General features: G+C 43.1%; 3 protein-coding genes across 9 annotated transcripts; 1 reads left to right on the top strand and 2 right to left on the bottom strand.

Moving 5' to 3' along the window:
- Positions 1 to 5,106: 5,106 nt before the first annotated feature.
- On the bottom strand, positions 5,107 to 6,791 carry LOC147483899 (uncharacterized). Its single transcript, XM_086579671.1, has 2 exons — positions 6,160 to 6,791; positions 5,107 to 5,662 (listed from the first exon to the last, which is right to left on the bottom strand). The coding sequence occupies exons 1-2, from the start codon at positions 6,789 to 6,791 to the stop codon at positions 5,107 to 5,109; spliced, it is 1,188 nt and encodes a 395-aa protein (XP_086435797.1).
- A 1,716-nt stretch (positions 6,792 to 8,507) lies between these two features.
- LOC147483898 (uncharacterized) lies at positions 8,508 to 9,059 on the bottom strand. The gene is made up of 2 exons (XM_086579670.1): positions 8,967 to 9,059; positions 8,508 to 8,909 (listed from the first exon to the last, which is right to left on the bottom strand). The coding sequence occupies exons 1-2, from the start codon at positions 9,057 to 9,059 to the stop codon at positions 8,508 to 8,510; spliced, it is 495 nt and encodes a 164-aa protein (XP_086435796.1).
- Positions 9,060 to 13,101: 4,042 nt separating this feature from the next.
- LOC147483897 (coiled-coil domain-containing protein SCD2-like) lies at positions 13,102 to 19,528 on the top strand. 7 transcript variants are annotated; one of them, XR_015204700.1, is made up of 8 exons: positions 13,102 to 13,305; positions 13,413 to 13,566; positions 14,477 to 14,609; positions 15,942 to 16,011; positions 16,091 to 16,183; positions 17,196 to 17,237; positions 18,453 to 18,624; positions 19,183 to 19,528. XR_015204700.1 is itself a non-coding variant. In XM_086577614.1 (6 exons), exons 3-6 carry the CDS (start codon positions 14,580 to 14,582, stop codon positions 17,424 to 17,426), a joined length of 246 nt encoding a protein of 81 aa, XP_086433740.1. In that variant the 5' UTR covers positions 13,102 to 13,305; positions 13,413 to 13,566; positions 14,477 to 14,579; the 3' UTR covers positions 17,427 to 17,586. The 7 variants fall into 7 exon arrangements, 1 of the variants encoding a protein (XP_086433740.1); XR_015204698.1 differs by lacking the exon at positions 16,091 to 16,183; XR_015204703.1 differs by lacking the exons at positions 18,453 to 18,624; positions 19,183 to 19,528 and adding an exon at positions 17,968 to 18,154.
- The last annotated feature ends 339 nt before the right edge of the window (positions 19,529 to 19,867 follow it).

The following is a 19,867-nucleotide window of genomic DNA, read 5'->3' as shown; positions in this document are numbered from 1 at the left end:
TCAAAGATAACCAAAATAATATACTAATATTTAGCCAGTTTAATAATATGATACATGACGAAGAAGAATGGACAGTAAAATTGAATGAAAACATGGGACCGTAAATCTGTTTCTGTATACCGGTGAGATAGAAAAATAACTACTCACCTTAGTTAGCAGCTCGACGAATTCCTCCTAGTCCGAGTCGTCGCGCTCCAACGCTCGAGCAAACAAGCCGCCTCCATTTTTATTATTTTATTCTCCAAGAACCCTATTCTCTAGAACAATGTGATTATATACTTGGGTTTAAAACCCAAGCCCAACACAGACTCGGGCCCAAAAACCAGGCCCACATATCCCAAATCCAATCCAATCAAATTTTGAATAAATAAATTAATTAATTAATAATTTAATAACTAAATATGTATTTTAAATACGGGCGTTACACCAGTCCTCCTTGTTATACTACAGTCCCCCCTTTATTGTTAACCCAGTCCACTATTCTCTAATGAGCTACTACAAATGCCCCTTCTCGACTTCAGCGACCATTTAATTGGCCCGGGGTCAAGAACTTCCACCGCTTCGTCTCCTTTCCATCTAATATTCGTCCTCATTGGTATCTATGTGATGTGAAAGGTACTCATCACGCATGTTTTTCGGCAGCCACTCGTTTCATGTGCTTCCATGCGTCACCCTTCGGCTGGAGCTACTGCTGATGCTTCGATTTTCCCCCCGCCTTGAAATTACCCTTTTGCCCTCAGCCTATTTAAACTCCGCTCCTTCTTCTTCCTCCCTCACTTTATTTTTTCTTTCCCTTCCCCTTCCTCCAGCCCTCCATTTTTCCTTCCTCTGGTCCTTCTCCCATTTGCATGCACTTCGGTGGTTTCTCCGGTGACTCTCTTTGCTTCCAGACACTTTCTCCAGGCTCCCCACCTCTTTCTCCCCCTTGATTGGTATGTCTTCTAAGCACTCTCTTCTTCAGTTTGAACTGTTTTCTTTTTCTTTTGTTTCAAGTTAGTTTAACCTATAGAATCTCTTCATCTCCTTTTCTGATGTCAGACCGCGAATCCGGCGACTCTTCCTCTTCCCGATCCGCGGGGGTAGCATCTCCCCCTCATATTGCCTCAACTGCGGTACCCTCCACTTTCGGTCGTACCGCCCCTTTATTGCCACCCCCCCCCCCCCTTCGGTCTCGTAGACCTAATTTAGATGCAATTAGGGCCGCCTACGGTGTCCCAGCCGATGTAATGTTTGAGCATGTGTCCTCTGTCACCCACTACCCCCACTTAGTTCCCCGTCGTCCAGGATCCCTTGTTATTACTGTAGGCCAAATTGTTGTCGGTCTACGGCTTCCCCTCACTCTCTTGGATGTCGAAGTTTGCAATCATTTTAACATTCCCCTTGTCAGGGCATAGGGAATTTCTGGCGCATAATGTATGTCGCGAATTCTTATAATAAGACTGGAGAACCCAAAATCACCAGCCACGATATCTACTCTCACTATTACCTCAAGATAAGCACCAAAGATGTCAGTGTAGGGTATCAGTCTTTCTGTGTACGCCCCAAGAAACAATCTTTTGTCCTCCATGTCACCATTTCAGACAAAGTGTGGCACCATTATCCTCTATATGTATCAGGAAACATTTTGTCTGCAGACATTCCTTCCACCCTGACTCTTAATCTCCTCGCCTTCCAAACTCGTGGTGAGTATTGCAGTTCTTTCCTCCTTTTGTGAGGTGTTTCCCATGTTGTCTACTAAACCGAGGTTGTTCTTATTTGCAGGTTGGCGGCCGGACTAAATCCAGGATTTATGCCAACATTTCTTGTCCTATCTTTGCAAAACTCCGCGACCATGGTCTTGCTCAGGCTGATCTTCTAGGTATACATCCCACTACCGCTACTCCCTTATTGCCCATCCCCGCTCTCCACAATTTCAGCAGCTTCTCAGCTCCCTTTTTCCATCCTCCCCCTACCAAGGAGCGAAAACCCAGAGCATCTCCTCCTCCAAAGAAGAGGTCTCGCTCCCATACCTCCCACCGCAATCCTCCCCGAACCTCCTCCCATTCCCTTGCTCCCGAAGACGTTCCTTCACACCGTTCTATCTCACATTGGGATGATCAGTACATATCTCCACACTCCCCTCCTGAAGACATGGACATCCACAAGCAAAAATTGTTCGACAGTGACTCCGATGATGATGTGAGGGAGGTTCCTTCCACAGAAATACGGGCACCTGTTGTCCAGCCGCCATCCTAAAGGTCGTGGACATCGACATCTGAAGAACCTGCCCCTTCCACTCAATGGGCCTCCATGTTTGAAGAACTTACCCCTACCTCTTCACCCCTTCATCCTACTGTCTCTTCCCCCTGTGCACGCCGGCCTGGCAAAGAACCGATTCCCCCTACTACCCCGGCATCCGAGCTTGCACCTGCGGAAGACTTTTGTCCTATTTTTAATGTACGCAATCGCATGGTGAATACTACAGACTCCGCTCTGGATAATGTGGCAATCGCCTCCTCTCTCTTTTATAATGCCCGCTTGCCCAAAGACATCGCCTATGCGGACGGGGGTTCGTTTGACCAACACCGTACTTCTCTGTATACCAACTGGGAGCGGGTATTACTTTCTCTCTCTCCTATTTATTTATTTTTTTTATTATTTTTTTATCCATCTCCCTCTCTGATCCTAGGTGAGCCTGGATATCTCATTCATGATCCGCGGCCTGTTCAGTGCCAAGACTAAGTTGGCATCCCTGGAGAAGGAACTTAACGGTCCTGCCGGCTTACGAGCGCCTATGGCGGTCTCCAGTCGGATCTAGAAGCTTCTACTTTGGCTAAGCTCAAAGCCCAAGACGAGCTCCAGTCCGCGGAGAAGTCTCACCAACAGTATATGGATAAGGTCAACGAACATCTGATCCATCAAAAGGAAGTGCTCCTACAACAACACCAGCTCAACCTGGATGCTCACACTCAGCGACATACGGAAACCTTGCATGCCCTTACCCGGAAGCATCAATCTGACTCCACCGACTTATTGAAATAGCACCAGTCCGACCTTACTATACTCCGAGACCGCTTCAAGCTCCTGGCCGACAAGAGGGTGGCCAAGAAGATTCAAGAGGAGCATGAGAGGCTCACCCGAGAAGGTCGTCTTCTCCCTGAAAGGCTTGCCACCCTGGTGATCGAATCCCTTGACACCCAAAGGGAGGAAGTGCCGATCCAACAGGTCACTTATGAACATCCTGCGACAGATGGGCCCTCTCCCCATGAGGCGACCACCCAGGAGACTACCGCGGTCCTCTTCGAAGAAGCTACTGAAGAGCTCACCACTACCACCCTCCAGGAAACTAACGATGTGATGCCCGTCGATGATCCCACCTCGGAATTGTCTTAGGAATCTCCTTTATGTAATAAGGCACTTTTACAATTTCCTGATCAGTTGTTTGTTGCACTTCATATTTTGCTAATGATTGGCTATTGTTTCCTTTAATGTAACCTTTGATTTTGTCTGGTGTGCTGTGTGTATACTTTGTCCAAAAAAGACTCATCTCAATTTGGTGAATCCATTGCCTTAGCCAGCGCAGGTCTCATTCCACTCTGGTGGGCCTAGCTTCGATATGCTACTTGGGGCAACTCGTCTTGCCCCAGGTCTAGAGTCTACGCTGACCTTGCATCAGCGAAGGGCTCATCCCCTCTGTTGTCTCTCTCCATGATTGGATTTCATGCCCCTTGTATAGATAATATGTCTCATCCGCAAAGGGTTCATCCCGCTACGCGGGCTCTGTAGCTTCAGGAAGCTAATTGGAGCAACTCGTCTTGCCTCAGGTCTAGGGTCAACTCGGGCATTGTATCAGCGAAGGGCTCATCCCCTCCACTGCCTTATTCCATGGATAACTCCCATTCCCCATGTGTAGATTGTGTCTCTCGTCCGCAAAGGGCTCATCCCACTCCTCGAGCTCTATCCGGCCATGAAGACCGCTGGAGCATCTCATTTTGTTCTGGGCTCCCCTCAACTCTAGTGCTAGTGAAGAGCTCATCCCCTCCGCTGCCTCACCCTCTGGTGGGCGTGGAAGTCTGAGGGGGGTCACGCCCCTTGCCCCAGGTGTCTCTTGCATCTCTGATCCTCGGAGGGCTCATCCCACTTGGCGGGCTCTATCAGGCCATGAAGACCGCTGGAACATCTCATCTTGTTCCGAGCTCCCCTCAACTCTAGCGCTAGCGAAGGGGTCATCCCTTTCGCTGCCTCTCCCTCTGGTGGGCGTGGAAGCCCGAAGGGGGTCACACCTTGCCCCAGGTGTCTCTTGCATCTCTGATCCGCGGAGGGCTCATCCTACTCCACAGGCTCTATCAGGCCATGAAGACCGCTGGAACATCTCATCTTGTTTCGGGCTCCCCTCAACTCTAGTGCTAGCGAAGGGCTCATCCCCTCCGCTGCCTCTCCCTCTAGTGGGCGTGGAAGCCCGAGGGGGGTCACGTTCCTTGCCCCAGGTGTCTCTTACATCTCTGATCCGCGGAGGGCTCATCCCACTCCGCAGGCTCTATCAGGCCAAGAAGCCCGCTGGAACAAATCCTCTTGTTCCATACTTACTCCAGCTCTAGCGTCAGCGAAAGGCTCATCCCCTTCGCTGCCTTTCCCTCTTTCGGGCGTAGCAACCTAGTAGGGTCACTCTCTTTGCCCCATGTGTCTCTTGCTTCACTGATCAGGGAAGGACTCCTCCCACTCCGTGGGATCGATCAGGCCCTGAAGCCTGCTGGAACAAATCCTCTTGTTCCATGCTCACTCCATCTCTAGCGTCAGCGAGGGGATCATCCCCTCCGCTGTCTCTCCCCCCGTGGGCGTGAAAGCCTACTGGGGATTTCGTTATCCTTGCCCCACGTGTTCTCGTAGCTCTTGTCCACTATTCGCATTCTCACTTAGACATTAAAAATAGCAAGCAAATTTCTTTTCACAAAAATGTTGTGGCCTTATATATTTACAAACAACTCTAGTCCTCTGCTTTGGACTTTCCTTGCATTACTTTGTGACTTCATTACATTCAGTTGTAAAATTTCCTCAACATTCTCACATTCCAAGGTTTTCCTATCAATTTGCCCTTCATTGTTCGTAGCTTATAGGTACCAAACCCACCTACCTCCACCACGGTGTATGACCCTTCCTAATTTGGACCAACTTCCCATCCCTTTCTCTCTTTGTGCTAGGAGTCACTCGGCGGAGCACCAGCTCTCCTATCTTGAATTGCCGTAACTTGACTCGCTTGTTGTACTGCCTCTGCAATCGCATGTGATACTCTTCTAATCGAATGCGAGCTGAGTCTCTTTTCTCTTCTGCCAAGTTCAAGCCCCCTGCCAAAATGCGCCAATTCGATCCCTCCTCCACGGCCTTGGTCCTCATAGTGGCTACTACCATCTCTGATGGAATCACTACCTCGACGCCATATGCCAGGGCAAATAGGGTCTCCCCGGTGGTCGTTCGAGGTGTGGTTCGATACTCCCAAAGAACATGGTTCAACTCATCTACCCACGCGCCCTTCTTATCTTCTAGCTTCCTTTCCAAGTTGTTCATTATCATTTTGTTGGAGGATTCAGCTTGTCCATTGCCCTTGGGGTTGTAGGGGGCAGAGAACCCTTGTTTCACTTTGTACGCCTGCAGAAACTCAGTCACTTTCGCTCCCGTGAACTGTGTCCTATTGTCCACGATAATGGCATATGGCAGCCCAAACCGGCATATGATGTTCTCCCATAGAAACTTAATCACCTGCGTCTCCTTCACCTACTGCAAAGGTACAACTTATATCCATTTGGTAAAGTAGGCTGTGGCCGCCAACATATATCTCCTTTTGCCGCTAGCCATGGGCAGTGGTCCTACGATATCCATCGCCCACATAGCAAAAGCCCACGAACTAGAAACATTATGTAGAGGTTCGCTGGAGCGAATATCAGTTGTGCAAATCTCTGGCACTTGTCACACTTCTGAGCGAATTCCACTGCATCCCTTTTCATGTGGGGCCAGAAATAACCCTGTGTCAATAGTCGGTGGGCTATAGTTCTCTCGGCCGAATGATTCCCACAGTCCCTTTCATGCAACTCTGCCAGCACCTCTGAGGCTAACCGCGGCCCTAGACATTTCAACAATGGGCCATTGATGTTTTTTTGGTACAATTCACCTTCCAACATAACATACCTCTTGGAAGCCTGTTCCAACCTTTTTCTTTCTTTCTTGTTGGTCACCTCTTTTCCCTCCAAAAAATGCTTAATGGGCTCCATCCATCCCTCTTCCTCTTCTGTATTCTGACACACTTCTACCACTTCCTCTGTGCTTGGCTTCTCCAGTCTCCCTACTCGAATCGTTCGTTCCTCGGATCCAGGTATGGCTGCAGCCACATATGCCAAGGCGTCCGCATGCCTATTCTCACAGCAGCCCAAGTGTACAAATCGGAGCTTCTCAAACTTACTGGACTTTTCGTGCACCACCTTCAAATACTTAGCCATTCGCGGACATCGGGGAGCGAACCCCCCATTAGCTTGACACACCACCAGATTTGAGTCGGAATACACGATCAGTTCCTTTACTCCCAAGTCCTCAGCCATTCTCAACCCCACTATCACCGCCTCATACTCTGCTTCGTTACTTGATGCCACGAACTCCAATTTCATGGTCTGTTCTATTCTAATATTATCAGGCGTGACCAGCACAACTCCAATGCCACTGCATGTGTCAGTGGCCGATCCATCAGCGAATACTCTCCACCCATTCCTTTTATCCCAAGGGTCTAGTAGGTCGGGCACCCCATCCTTCTCCGGTTCCATGACCATCTTTTCTCCCCAAGTGGGATCTTTTGTGGGGAATTAAGCCAGAAACTCCGCTACCGCCTGAGCCTTCTCCGCGGTTCTTATCTGATATTATATCTCATACGAACTAATTATCACTGCCCATTTTAACATTCTGCCTAACTTCTCAGTCCTAAAGCTTGTTTGAGAGGCAAGTTAGTCAGCACCACCACTGTGTGTGACTCGAAGTAGGGTTTCAACTTTAGAGCTGAGAAGACTAACGCCAGGGGATACCTCTCAATTCTACTATACCGCGTCTCTGCATCCAACAATGTTTTGCTTTGGAAATACACTGGCTTCTCCATTCTGTTGACTAGGCGGACCAACACTTAACTAACTGCATACTCGGTGGCCCCCAAATACAAGTATAACTTCTCCCCCTGTTTTGGCCGAGATAGCAATGGGGCCTTACCCAAATGCCTCTTCAGCTCTTGAAATTCCTCCTCGCATTCTGACATCCACACAAAATCTGGGGTGCTTCTCAGTAACCGATACATGGGTATACACTTGTTAGATGATTTGGAAATGAACATATTCAAAGCCGCAACCTTACCTGCCAACCGCTGCACTTCTTTGACATTCTGTGGTGACGACATCTCCACCAATACTCTTATCTGTTCAGGATTAGCCTCTATTCTCTGCTAAGTAACAATGTAACCCAAGAACTTTCTCGTGGTTACTCCGAATGTACATTTCTCTAGATTCAGCTTCAAATTGTACTTTTGCAGTATCCCGAATGTCTTTCTTAATCCCTCTAGATGCTCCTCCTCAGACATGTTTTTCTCCACCATATCATCTATGTATATTTCAATCCCCTTCAGAATCTTACTTTCGAACATTTTTTCTCCCAATCGCTGGAAAGTGGCCCCCGTATTCTTCAATCCAAATGGCATCCTGGTGTAGCAATACGTGCCGCCTTCTCCGACAAATGATGTCTTCTCTTGATCCGGTCCATACATCGCGACCTGGTTATACCACATAGATGCATCCATGAATGAAAATATTTTGAATCCTGCTGTCCTATCCACCAATTCATCAACCCACAGCATGGGATAACCATCCTTGGGACACTCTACATTCACATCTATAAAATTGACGCATATACGAACCTTGCCATTCTTTTTTGGTACTGCAACTACATTGGACAACCAATCCATGAATTCCACCTCTCGTATTATTCCTGCTCTTTTTAACCGCGTCGCCTCTTCGTGGATGCCCTCTGCATACTTTGGTCTGATGCTCCACATCCTTTGCCTCACTGGATTGGCATCCTCTTTCATGTGTAGTCGATGACACACGAACTCCAGGTCTAACCCCGTAACATCCTCAATTACCCACGCAAATACGTCTTTGTTTTCTGACAAGAATTGTATTAACTTACTTTTCCACTCCTCTGGAAAACTGGACCCCACCGCGGTGAACCTCTCTTCCTCCCCTTCCCCGATATTCACTACTTCAATCTCGTTGAGTGTCTTCAGTTCCACCGTCGACTCCTCCTCCCTCTTCGCAGAGGTGCAATGTAATTGCTATGCCTGCCTCTTCCTAGGGTTTGAACTCTCCTCTTCTGGTCCGCGGATAAACCATTTCACTGTACCTCTGTGACTGTTCTTGGTCGTCACCTGATCTCCGCGAACTTCATACATGCCCGTTGGGGTGGGAAACCTTATCACTTGATAGTATGTTGACGGAACAGCCTTCATCTCATGAATCCACTGCCTCCCCAAAATCACGCGTTATTGACGCTAAATCTACCACCATAAACCGTGCAAAGACCGTCACTGGACCCGTGGTTACAGGCAATAAGAGTTCTCCCATAGGCTCCGTCATACTCCCGTTGAACCCGTACAAATTAGTCTGCGGAGGCCTCAATCGCGTAGGATCAATCCCCATTTCTTCCAAAGCTCCTTTAAACAACAAATCCACTGCACTACCATAATCAATCAAGACCCTCTTAACCATGTAATTGCCCATTGCCATTGTGATGACCAACGCGTCTTCAAGGGGTGAATCCACTGCCCGTAGATCTGCATTGCTAAATACGATCCGGTCTCTGTCCTCTGATGCCCCTACTCTTGGTCGGGGTCTGTCTGTCCCGTCATTGATCTGCTAGATGCTCGCAGTTCTCCTCACTCGGTCTCTATGGGCATTATGACTTAGTACCTCTCCACTGAAAATCACATTAATAGTCCCTAGTATCCGGTCCTGGTGTGACAGGCGCTCCTCCTCCTGTGCTCCCCTTACAAACTCCCTCATCGTTCATTTTTCCACCAATCGTTGAACCAACCACTTTAGAGCATAACAGTCATTGGTCTCATGACTTCGCATCTGATGATAGTCGCAGAACGGTTTATCTGGTAACTCTATCGGGGTGTTCCGCGGCCTTTCATATCCCTGCATGTTCTTAATCAACGACAATATTTCGCTAAGGGGTCTATTCAGCGGCGTCACTTCTATCTCGCGGTATGGCTTCCTTTCTCGGTTCTCCCTTCGAATTCCCTCCCGGTTTCTTTCTGCCCTTGGCGGGTATCCGCGATACTCCCCGCTTTCCTTCTCGGACACCCCCACCCTTCGATGTTCCCTGTCTTTCTCCAACGATAGCACCGCCTTCCCTGACTTCTTAGATTCCTTCTGTATACTGTCCTCATACCTGATATATTTTTCCACCCGCGGATATAGCTCATGCAAAGTTACAATCTCGTTCTTCGCCACCGACTGGTGCACCCCTGTTCCCGGTCGCAACCCTCTTTCAAATGTGATCACTGCGGTTCTCTCATCCATATTTTCTACCTTCAATGTCTCGGCCTTGAATCGACACAGGTACTCCCTTATTGACTTCGCGGATCTTTGTCAAACATTGAATAACGCCGCAATATCCACCAACCTCTTTTTATGGTGTATGAAGTGATCTATAAATGCCTATTCCAATTCTTGAAAGTTCCTTATGCTCCCCGCTGGTAACCAGTAGTACCAGTCCGACGCCCCTCCTTTCAGACTAGCCGGGAACATCATACATCGCAGTCCATCATATCGAACCTCTTGCCAAAGAGGCATCTGTTGTCGAAAATGGTGGATGTGGTCAGCCGGTCTCCTTTGCCATCGTATCTTTCGAACCTAGGCTGGTTGAATCGCTTCAGCACCTCTGACGCCCAGATGTTATCCGCTAACGAGTTGCGATTCAGTCCGGCTACCACTTGGCTAGCCGCTCCCCCACGGTCCTTCGAATATTGTCGATTCGCCTCTCTATTATTATCTATCATCTCTTGAACTTGTTCCATGGTTAAGCCAGCCACCGGGTTTTCGACGAGGTTCGGCCCGCCCTCCTCATCGTCAGACTCCTCCCCTGCTTCTTCCCCTTCTTCCTCCTCCGATCTCTTTTTTTCTCTCCTCAGTTCTTCTTTCTCCTCTCTCAGTCTCCCGATCTCCTCTCGCATCAACTGAGTCTCCTCTGTTTCATGCTCCACTCCTCGATCTCCCTCCTCATCAATCACCGCTTCCGGTGTCGGATCTTGTGCCACTGCCCTCTTTGGTCTGCCTACCCCTTTCTTCGCTTTTGGTGCCATTTCTATCTTCTACGATCTTTTCAGTTCTCATAGACGGCGCCAAATATATGAACCTAAAACCTAGAAATATGAACCAAAGAGTTTCCCCCTCATTCTAGATCTCTTCTCTTCTCCTTTCTCTCTTTTCTCCCTCTTTTTCCTCTCTTTTCCTCCCTTTCTTCTCTCCCTCTCTTCACTGTGCGGCCTCCTCTATTTCTCTCCCCATCCTCTTCTTTTTATACCCCTTCCTCTTCCTATCTGGGTTGTTCATCTGTCCTCCCATCTGATGACTACCCTTTTTGTCATACCTATGCCACGTCCACGGTCTAGGGTTCCGCAGCAAGGTTTCCCTGCTCCCCGGATTATCTTATTAAGCTGCATTCCACTCTTTGTCCCACTAACTCAATCTCCTTCCCTTTATTGAGTCGCCTCACTCTGGATCGTCCATCTCTTCTTCCATCCCTCGGTTCATCTTAATTTACAACTAGCATTGGAATTTATTTGATGAAATTTATAAAATAAAGGGGAATAAATATTTGGAAACATTGAAATAATCTATTCTTTAAAAATAGGGGTGAAGTCATTCACCATTAGGATTTCTCATTAATTGAATTTTTGAAAACCGGCAAAATTTAGTTTAATTAGTTTATAAAATAGAAGCAAATTTTCATTCTTAGATTAAATTAGTTTGATAAAATCAAAAATCCAAAAATTGTTTTAAATCTCACGTACTTAGTTAGTTATTGGTTCATTAATTCTCTTCGCTCTAATTTCATTTCAAGGTGTGGTTCGACTCTAACTTGCCACTATTCTTTTTAATTGTTGTAGGTTTGAAAATTATATTTATTGATTTGCAGGTTCTAAATGACAAGAATTTGTGCAATTCAACGCACACCAAAGGGAGGAAGGAACAACAGTGAGTTTCAATATTGGCTTGGAATTGGTGCTAATGATAGTGTTGATACACCAAGTACCCCAACAATTTCAGCAGTTGCACCTTGCTTAAGTCAGTTTTTAACTCAGACCTAGTGAATATATTGGTGCTTTTTTTTTTTTTTTGTTATTTTGTGGATAGTCATGTTTTTTGGGGAGCCATTTTGGATGATAGTGCTATGGTTTAGGAGTGCTAGTCTGTAATGACAATGCTAATATAGTTGTTATGACAAGTGCTATGTAATGTAGTTCTACTTACCAAATTATTATTTCTTCATATATACAATACTTGATAAACATAGCACTAATCAGGCACATCTCGCACAACTGTCACATACAGAACAACAATTTCTCTCATCTCACACTCTTCTCACTATTCTCACCACTCTTCTCACTCTTCTCACAAATAGTTGAAAGATAGCAGGCCTTTCATAAGCCATAACCTTCACAGACTGGGAATTCTTCCTTGCATAGATTACATACTTGGTTGTCTACTTTTTTTGTCAAAGTATAATCAAGTCACAGCACTGCAACCTTCTCTAGAACACTTGAGGTACTTGGATTGTAAAGTTCCTTCTTCCATATGACCTAGAACGACTCTCATAAATCCACAACACCAAGCATGAGTGCAATGAACACCAAGATATTGACATCCTGAAGCATAGTGACCCTCTTCATAGCATAATTGGCAAACCTGCAATAGAAAATACAAACACCACATAATTTAAATTAAAGGTTTAGTCTTACTGTAATTACTTTTGTTTCAGACTTGGTCCTTCTAAATAATGTTTAATTAGGTTTTGGCCCTTCCACCATTATAGACAAAATCAAACTTAAACCAGTTACCTTTGGCGCAGCAACAACTACAAGATGACAACTTCCACCCATTATACTCTTTCTTTATCTTCTTTCTTTCAAATTTCGATTTTGTATAGCCAGCCATCAACAATACCAATATCTATAGGGTAAGTATGAATAGATTTGACCGTTGGGGTTTGAACTACCAATAGTACCAACGGATATATCACACTAATCGTTGATTTGAAGTGTGGAGATCTTGACACGTGTCCTGAATATGGTCAACTCTTTACCAACATTTAACTCTTGACCAACATTTGACTCTTGACCCACGTGCCTCGCACACCCAAGGGTATGATTGGTATTATGAAAATACCAACAACCTACATACAGTCAACTTGGTGGACTTTGGTGGACTGACCGGTCAAGAGGATTTAGGAGGACCAAAAGCTAATAAACCGATTAGTGCAGACCAAATCCCAGATATCTATTATTTAGGAGGACCAAACCCTAAATAACCCAAGAAATAAATGTAACAAGCCAAAAGTTAAAAATCAAACTTTTAAAAATAAGGGCCTGTGGCCAAGTGGCTAGTAGTTTAAAATTTTGAAGACACAATATGCAATATTTATCACCCACTCCAACCTTAGACTTTATGCCATAAATAGGGTCATGGTGCAACGCTTTTAACTTTCTTCTGGATTAAAAAATATATATATATCACCACCTACAAAGTCGCGCTTTGATTCATTGACTGAGGATCAGAAGGTGTTTGTGTGTTCTTTGGAGTTCCGTCGCCCCACTTTTCTATCTCTCCCCCCAAAATGTTGTTGAATTAATTAATATATTCCAGCTTATGAAAGTGTTGATCTATCTTATTATCAGAACAAAAAAGTGTCGCATGCTCTAATGGCGAGTTGACCCCCCTTGAACTAAAATCACATATAGTATAGACTTGACTGGACTTGAGACAAGCGTACAGCGTTCCAAAATTCCTATAAGCACTCAGTGCCACATATCTAAACACCTTTAAAGCGGCCTGCCCAAGCTATTAAGCCCACGCTTAGCCGCCACCACATAGAGGCGTGGGTGAGCTAGCCTTCCGCCGCTCAATTAGCTGAGCAGATTTTAACACCTGTCCATTTTAGCCATCAAAGCCTCTCGGCTGTCCGTCCGGGCTTTTCATCCAATCAGAGCACTGCTTCTCAGCGCCTTGAGCCTCCACGCCGGTTTTCTTTCCCTCTTTATCCTTCCAATTTTAATGACCGTGTTCATTCTTATCCCTCCCTCCATATCCCTCCACAGACAACCCCACACCCTTTCACTATCAATCCAGGAACAGATAAAGAAAAGATTACGTGATATCTTAAGCGGATCTCCTGCGCTCTCTGGCTATCGAAATTGAAGCTCATGGTTTAGCTCCGTCGAGTTTTCTTGCTCTCTCCCTCTGTCTAGGTCTTCTTTACAGAAGAAGCATAAAAAAAAACAAGGTCAGACTTCAAATCTTGATTAATTGTTTTTAAACAAGCATTAACTTTGTTAGTTTTTGAAATTGGGCTTTGTCTATTGCTTACAACATGTATTTTCTAAAATTGGGTTTCGAATTAAAAAAACAGGAATTCAAGTGGTTTGCTCATTTTTGTTTTTCCATACACTTGAACTTCAAATCACTCTATACGGGTTACTAATGCATCTTGAGTCACTGGAACTCTATAGAAACCTTCAATTCTCTCATAAGTATGTTTGATTTCGTTAGACATCACTTTTTCCATGAACTAAAATGGGTCACTAGCGTGCTTTGCGAAGTGAATTAATTTATGAACATCCAGATTGTTGGAGTTCGGAAGACACCAGTTTGGTAGGTTATCCGTATTTGTTACCCTCAAGAGGATTTCACTAGAAACTGGAATCAGGAGGTCAATGCTTGCAGATTAAGCTTGACATGACAATTGTGGACAATAATATTTTTCACACAAGTTTTGAATGCTTAGCAATTAACACAGACATTGTACACCAACAGTAACCAATAAATATGGTTTGTGGCAAACATTTGGAATGTCCAAATGCGCCTATGTTGTTGTATTTAGCTCCATTTCTGCATCATCCAGAACTGGTTCATTACTTCACAGTCAATTTCACTCTGCTGTTCGTAGTAGACAGGTATTGCTTTCACGGTTTTGTCTACCTGTATTAGAAACAGTACTCTTTCGCTTAGCTACTTTTAAGTACAAGATTCAACATTGATAGTGAAACAGAAGGCAGCAAAAGAGTTCCACAAAGAAAACTTATTGGCAACTTAAAGTCTTCTTATACTAGCTATACTAGCTAAGTGGAACGTGTATCAAGGTGTTTAGATGTGTACCTCAGACTGATGTCGATTTGTTTTTTATGGTTTTTTAGGTGTAAAAGGAAGGGGATGATAGTAGAAGATTTCGTCTGACTACTCCAGCTCAAATTTCTTGATACAACTTTCATCAATAATTTCAGTATTCTTTCTGTTGAAATGGGCTTGAGGGAACTGGCATCTTTGAAGGTTATTTAATTTTCCCCACATATGCAGTTATGTTATTTTTTTTACATTGAGTTTTATCATTCTAAATTAGTAAATTTCCTATGAGTACACGTATGTCTTATTGGACATCCTTATGGTTTTATTTGCCCCAATGTATCCTTATTGTTGCGAAAGAATACTGAAGACATCTTTCGGAAAAAATAACTGCATAAGAATTAGGAAAAGAGAAAGAAAAAAAGAAGATTTGGAAAATTTCAAAGAGGAAAGACTGATTGTCTGATTGTAGTGACTATAGGAAAGTGTGCCAAATTAAATGATAACAACTCTTAAACTGTGTGACAAATTTGTTGATTCTTGGAATTGTCAATCAATCTATTCCGTTACCCTAAGAGCCTCAGAAATCTATATAGAATCTGTGACCATATTAGATTATAAATTTATAATACTTATCTCTGTCAAAGTTAGAACCAAATGAAGACACAAACAAAGCTACACTATTCCCGTTTGAAATCCAATTGACACAAAAAAGAATAAAAGAAAAAAGAAGTGAAGTTTATATCATCTTTTTCTATTGGCATTTAAGCCTTGGGGGGTCAAATGTGGAGGCTAGCAAAGGTAGAATCTTGAAGACAGTTGATGATATGGACTGTGGGAATGGGAAGGAAGCTAAAAAGGGCAGTGGACAGAAGGTGCCAAAGGTTTTTAAGTATATGAAGGTGAAGAGGCAATGCTGGATGAAGTGTTTGTGTAGCGAGTATTGTGAAGATGAAAAGAAGGATGTAGTGCTAGATTTGGGGTACTCGGACTGCTGATGAAGGGAAGGGGGTTTTGGGAGATGATGATTATTTGTGGAGTGGCAGGCGAAAAGGTCAGGTCATGGGTGGGGTGGGGGTGGGTGGCAGTAGGAGGGTGTCATTCTGTTTTGAGAGAGTGCAAACATGGTGGTGGTTCTTGGGATTCTCTCTCTTCTTCTGTTTTTGGCATTTTCGCCTCTTAGTCTGTTCATCTTATTGAGTCTATATGACTATATATGTATTGGTGTATGGGGTTAAGTGTTGTGTGGTTCTGGGAGCTAATATTTGTTAGTTCTTGAGTTGAGTGGATGTAATTTCCTGGATTATATCAGTATAGTATATTTTATGAATCAAAAATAAAAAAAAAAAATAAAATGACGTTAAGCCTTGTGGAATGCCTCATTTCCTTGATCTCATTCAGACTACATAAAACCTCATCCAAAGGATTCTTGCTGTTGTGCTGAAATTTTGTTGCCATATGTAACATTATTACATTTGTACTTTTCATTTTGTGGAAAACCGATTTGGAAACTTATCTTTTTGAACTTCTGTTTCCCAGGTTGAGGATGCTGTTGTACTTGCTCTTGCCCAACATCGACGTCCAAATATTGTTCGACAATCCTTCTCAGGTTTGTCCTATTGCTTGCGTGCTTGGAACCATTTTCTTTCAGTGCCTGTTTGGTTATAAAACTTTCTTTCTCCGACTAGAGGCTTCTGTACACTTGGGGCGGATCTAGGATTTAACGTAAGGAGGTGCTAGGGTGAAGAAAAGGCTTCTTTTTCCTTACCCCTTTAGGCCTTGTAAGTTTGTAGTATATGGATTTTTCTTTTAATCTTATCCAGGGTGCAGCCTGGGGTAGCCCCCTCATAGTTCTGGCCATTATTTGGTGCATACACACATTTGGAATCTCTGTTATGACAGTTCCCATCTAATTGACACGTCATTGTGCCTTGGAAAACATTTACATAGTTCTACTTATTTTCATCCCATTTTATCGTGCCACCAGTATTTGTTACATTGTTTGGCACATCTCTACACGTGTAACCACATATTGGAGTGCTGCTTTTGCCTCAGATCCATAGCAATATGCTTGTGTCTTTCATGTCTTTGATTCTAAATAACCAGATTAGATAGATATAAAGGTCAAGGCATAACTGGACTTTGTGCGTTGTGGCAGAGAGTTGGGATTAGTATCATTGCAACAAAGGTGCATAAGTGAGGAATATGGGTTCATGATGAATTCCAAGTGATGTGGAGAATGTTGTTGAGATGTTGTTCGAAGATAAAGCAGGGGTGCAATATATAGCATGCCCTGAAGCACAATTAGCTAATTATATCTGCCTCTCTGAAGACCATACAAGATTCAGCAGTCGTTTATAAGAGATATTTCCATTCTGAGTACATGGACGTGCGTACCAAGGTGTTCCACATCAATCCCTATTGACCTGTAATAATCATTAAATTAAATGGCTTAAATTCAGAGAAGTGATGTCCTGGACAACGTACACATAGCAACAGGTCGCGACATGATCACAAAATATTATTATGCCCGTTGAATCTTGCATGAACCAGGGAAAAATATTATTGTAATATTCTTACTCAAGGTCATGATGAACAAGTAATTTTGGTTTGCGCTTATAACTTTATATATTATCTATAGATGCTTAAGCTGGATACATTTTAGGTGCTGAACTTTTACATATCCAATAGCTCAATCACAGCATCTTCTGATGATTCTTATATATCTGAATTTGGAGAGACTTTGAAGTATCTGCTTTATTCACTAATCACTATTGTAAATTATTTGAACAGAACTGAAGTCACCTGGTGATTCGAAGTATATGGAGGCATTTGGTATAGTCCTAAATTCAACTTTTATTACCTTTTTTTCTTTTGAACCAGTAGAGGCATGCTAAGATTTAACATAAACACCAAATAGATACCTGTGAGGGAGCAGCACGGCTGTACAATCAGCTCACATGTGATGTGGATGTTCTCTCCAAAGTCCAAACTCATTCTTGTGAATTTTGTGCTCAGAAATGATTTGTTCTCCCGTACAAGTAGCTTCTATCATTATTCATTTTTTCATTGTATCTAACCCCATACACATTTCAACATCGTCCATATTACACGGCTTATATGCATGTATATTGAATACACTTGATAGGCAGTCATACAATAATTTGATGCTTTATTACTTAAATTGTTTATTAGCAGGTCTAAACATGTTGTCAATGTTTGATAATGTCTACGCGCCTTTATATAATTTGCGAATTTTATCAACATTGTAGTGGTTTGTTGTCTATAGTAATTGCAATTAGTTACGCATCAATTTCACTTTATTTTATCATCATGCCAAACATGCTGGCATATGATCTTTGGCCCCTGCATTTTGGCCCATTTAGCTTTATTAAGATCACTAATAGCAGCTTAATGAAAGTTCATGCGATGAATGACCTCTTTTATAAATATGGCATTCTATTGACCTCCTGAACGTCTACTTCATCTACAATATATTCGTTTATAGTTAAGTCTTTACAATAGGATTCTATCTGACTAATCTACTCATATTTAACTCTTTTAGGTGGTTCCACATGAAACCTACAATTGCTTATCTACTGTTATTGGGAGTCACGCGGAAAAAAAAATGTTGAGGCAATTATGTACAGAAGCCCAATTTCTATTTAAAACTTAAAACCCATTTCGTAATAAGACCCACAATATCAGACTTCAACAAGTACAAAAACGTCAACAAGAACGTTTCATTTTTTAATACCAATTATATACAAGCTAACCATAATGTGCGTAGCCCGTGCACTCACCTAGTAATATTGTAATGTCACAATTTCAGCGTAATTTTGGTGTGATTGTATGATTTGTGTACTTAAGAAGCATACACAAAATTTGTCCTTGGTGATCGGTCACACTTGTCATATTATTTATCATTTGTTAGGATCTTCTCTAAAGAGATGACAGTGACTTAAAACTAGATATTAAAGTCTCCCAGAATTTGATCCCAACAACTCATAAAAGAGCTCATCATATTTTGTTTTTGCTATCCTTCGGCAGACAGTTGATACTTCTCTCTTCTAGAACTATTTGTTTACGTTTGAGAGTGACCAAGCACTTGAAGGGTCTCAAATCACAAACTTGAAACTTCATCAGATCAAGTATTCTAATGGTTACCAACTATTTCATTGTGACTCTTGTCATTTGCTTAGCAGCTGCCTCCCTCTGCAAGGTATGCCTCCTCTCCAAATTTTGCTTAACATAGATTCTACTGCACAATTCATAGTACAATGTCACAAAAACCCATCGTCATTTCACACAATTTTCAGTTCAACACAATAGCAAATGGCAAATGAAGTAACATTACTAGATTTCTGGCCAAGTTCATTTGGAATGAGAGCAAGAATAACATTAGGCATTAGCTCTCAAAGACATTGAGTACAAAGAAGAACACCTCAGTCCATTATTCCTGAAAATGAACTCAGTTCACAGAAAAATCTCAGTCTTAATTCATAAATTGTGCTCAATGAAAAAAATGCCGAATCAAAGGCAACAAATTGTGCTCATTGAGTCTACTCAATGTGATGCACATTGAAGAAGCACTCATAAGATATATACTTAGATTTTAAATATTGTCCGATAAGACTATTGGACCAGTTCTAGATATATCTGTCTAGTCCGATAATGTGCCAGTCCGAAAACTAAAATAGTTTTGTTAGTTTTTCAATTAAATACTAGTACATTTTCAACTATTAGCTGACTCTCCTAAAATGAGCTTCTACTATGCCAGGGAGATACCTATGACATTCATGAGGCTAGTGACCATGCAATGGTCAAAGAGAGAATTGTAGGTCTAGAACCGAAGATGTTTTGGGGGATACTTGCAGGTGTGGTGGGTGCTGCTCTGATTATCTGCATTTGGGTTGCATGCTTCTGTTGTCATCAACATAAAGACGATTTTCCAATGCTCACAAAAACTCAATTGCCAGCCCTGCGCATCGAATCGGGTGCTACATAGTTTAGGATTTTGTGTTGCTTAGTTAATTAAATGTTTGAAGTTATACTTAAGGAGATTAGCACTTTATTAGTTGTATTCACTTAAAAATTTCGGATTATATATTGGGTACCCTTACCTATTTACGTTCCTTTTATTGAAGCTATATGATTTCTTCACAAGCTGCACCCCATATCAAATCTTATCTATTAATGAAGTCTCCATCAATCTTAGGCGGAGAAGAAACCATATTCATAGTACAAGAAAGTGGTTTAGAGAAAAGAGGGGGGATTCTCTTGTTTTTTGTCTGCTCTAAAAACTTAAATGCTCTTGTTCCAAATAACCACCGCTCCTCTCAGAAGACTGTCTTCGTTGAACTTCTTAAGCTAGGCAGCTATTATAAACTACTAGCAATTTTACAATTGTGCAGGCCAGTTAGAGAGCCGCTGGTGAAATCCACCAGCGCTAATTGAAGCCCACG

This window comes from Coptis chinensis, chromosome 8 (genome assembly GCF_015680905.1).
Source record: "Coptis chinensis isolate HL-2020 chromosome 8, ASM1568090v1, whole genome shotgun sequence".
Lineage (NCBI taxonomy): Eukaryota > Viridiplantae > Streptophyta > Magnoliopsida > Ranunculales > Ranunculaceae > Coptis > Coptis chinensis.
Note: the sequence above shows the minus strand (reverse complement) of the source record. Positions and strands in the feature narration are given on the sequence as shown.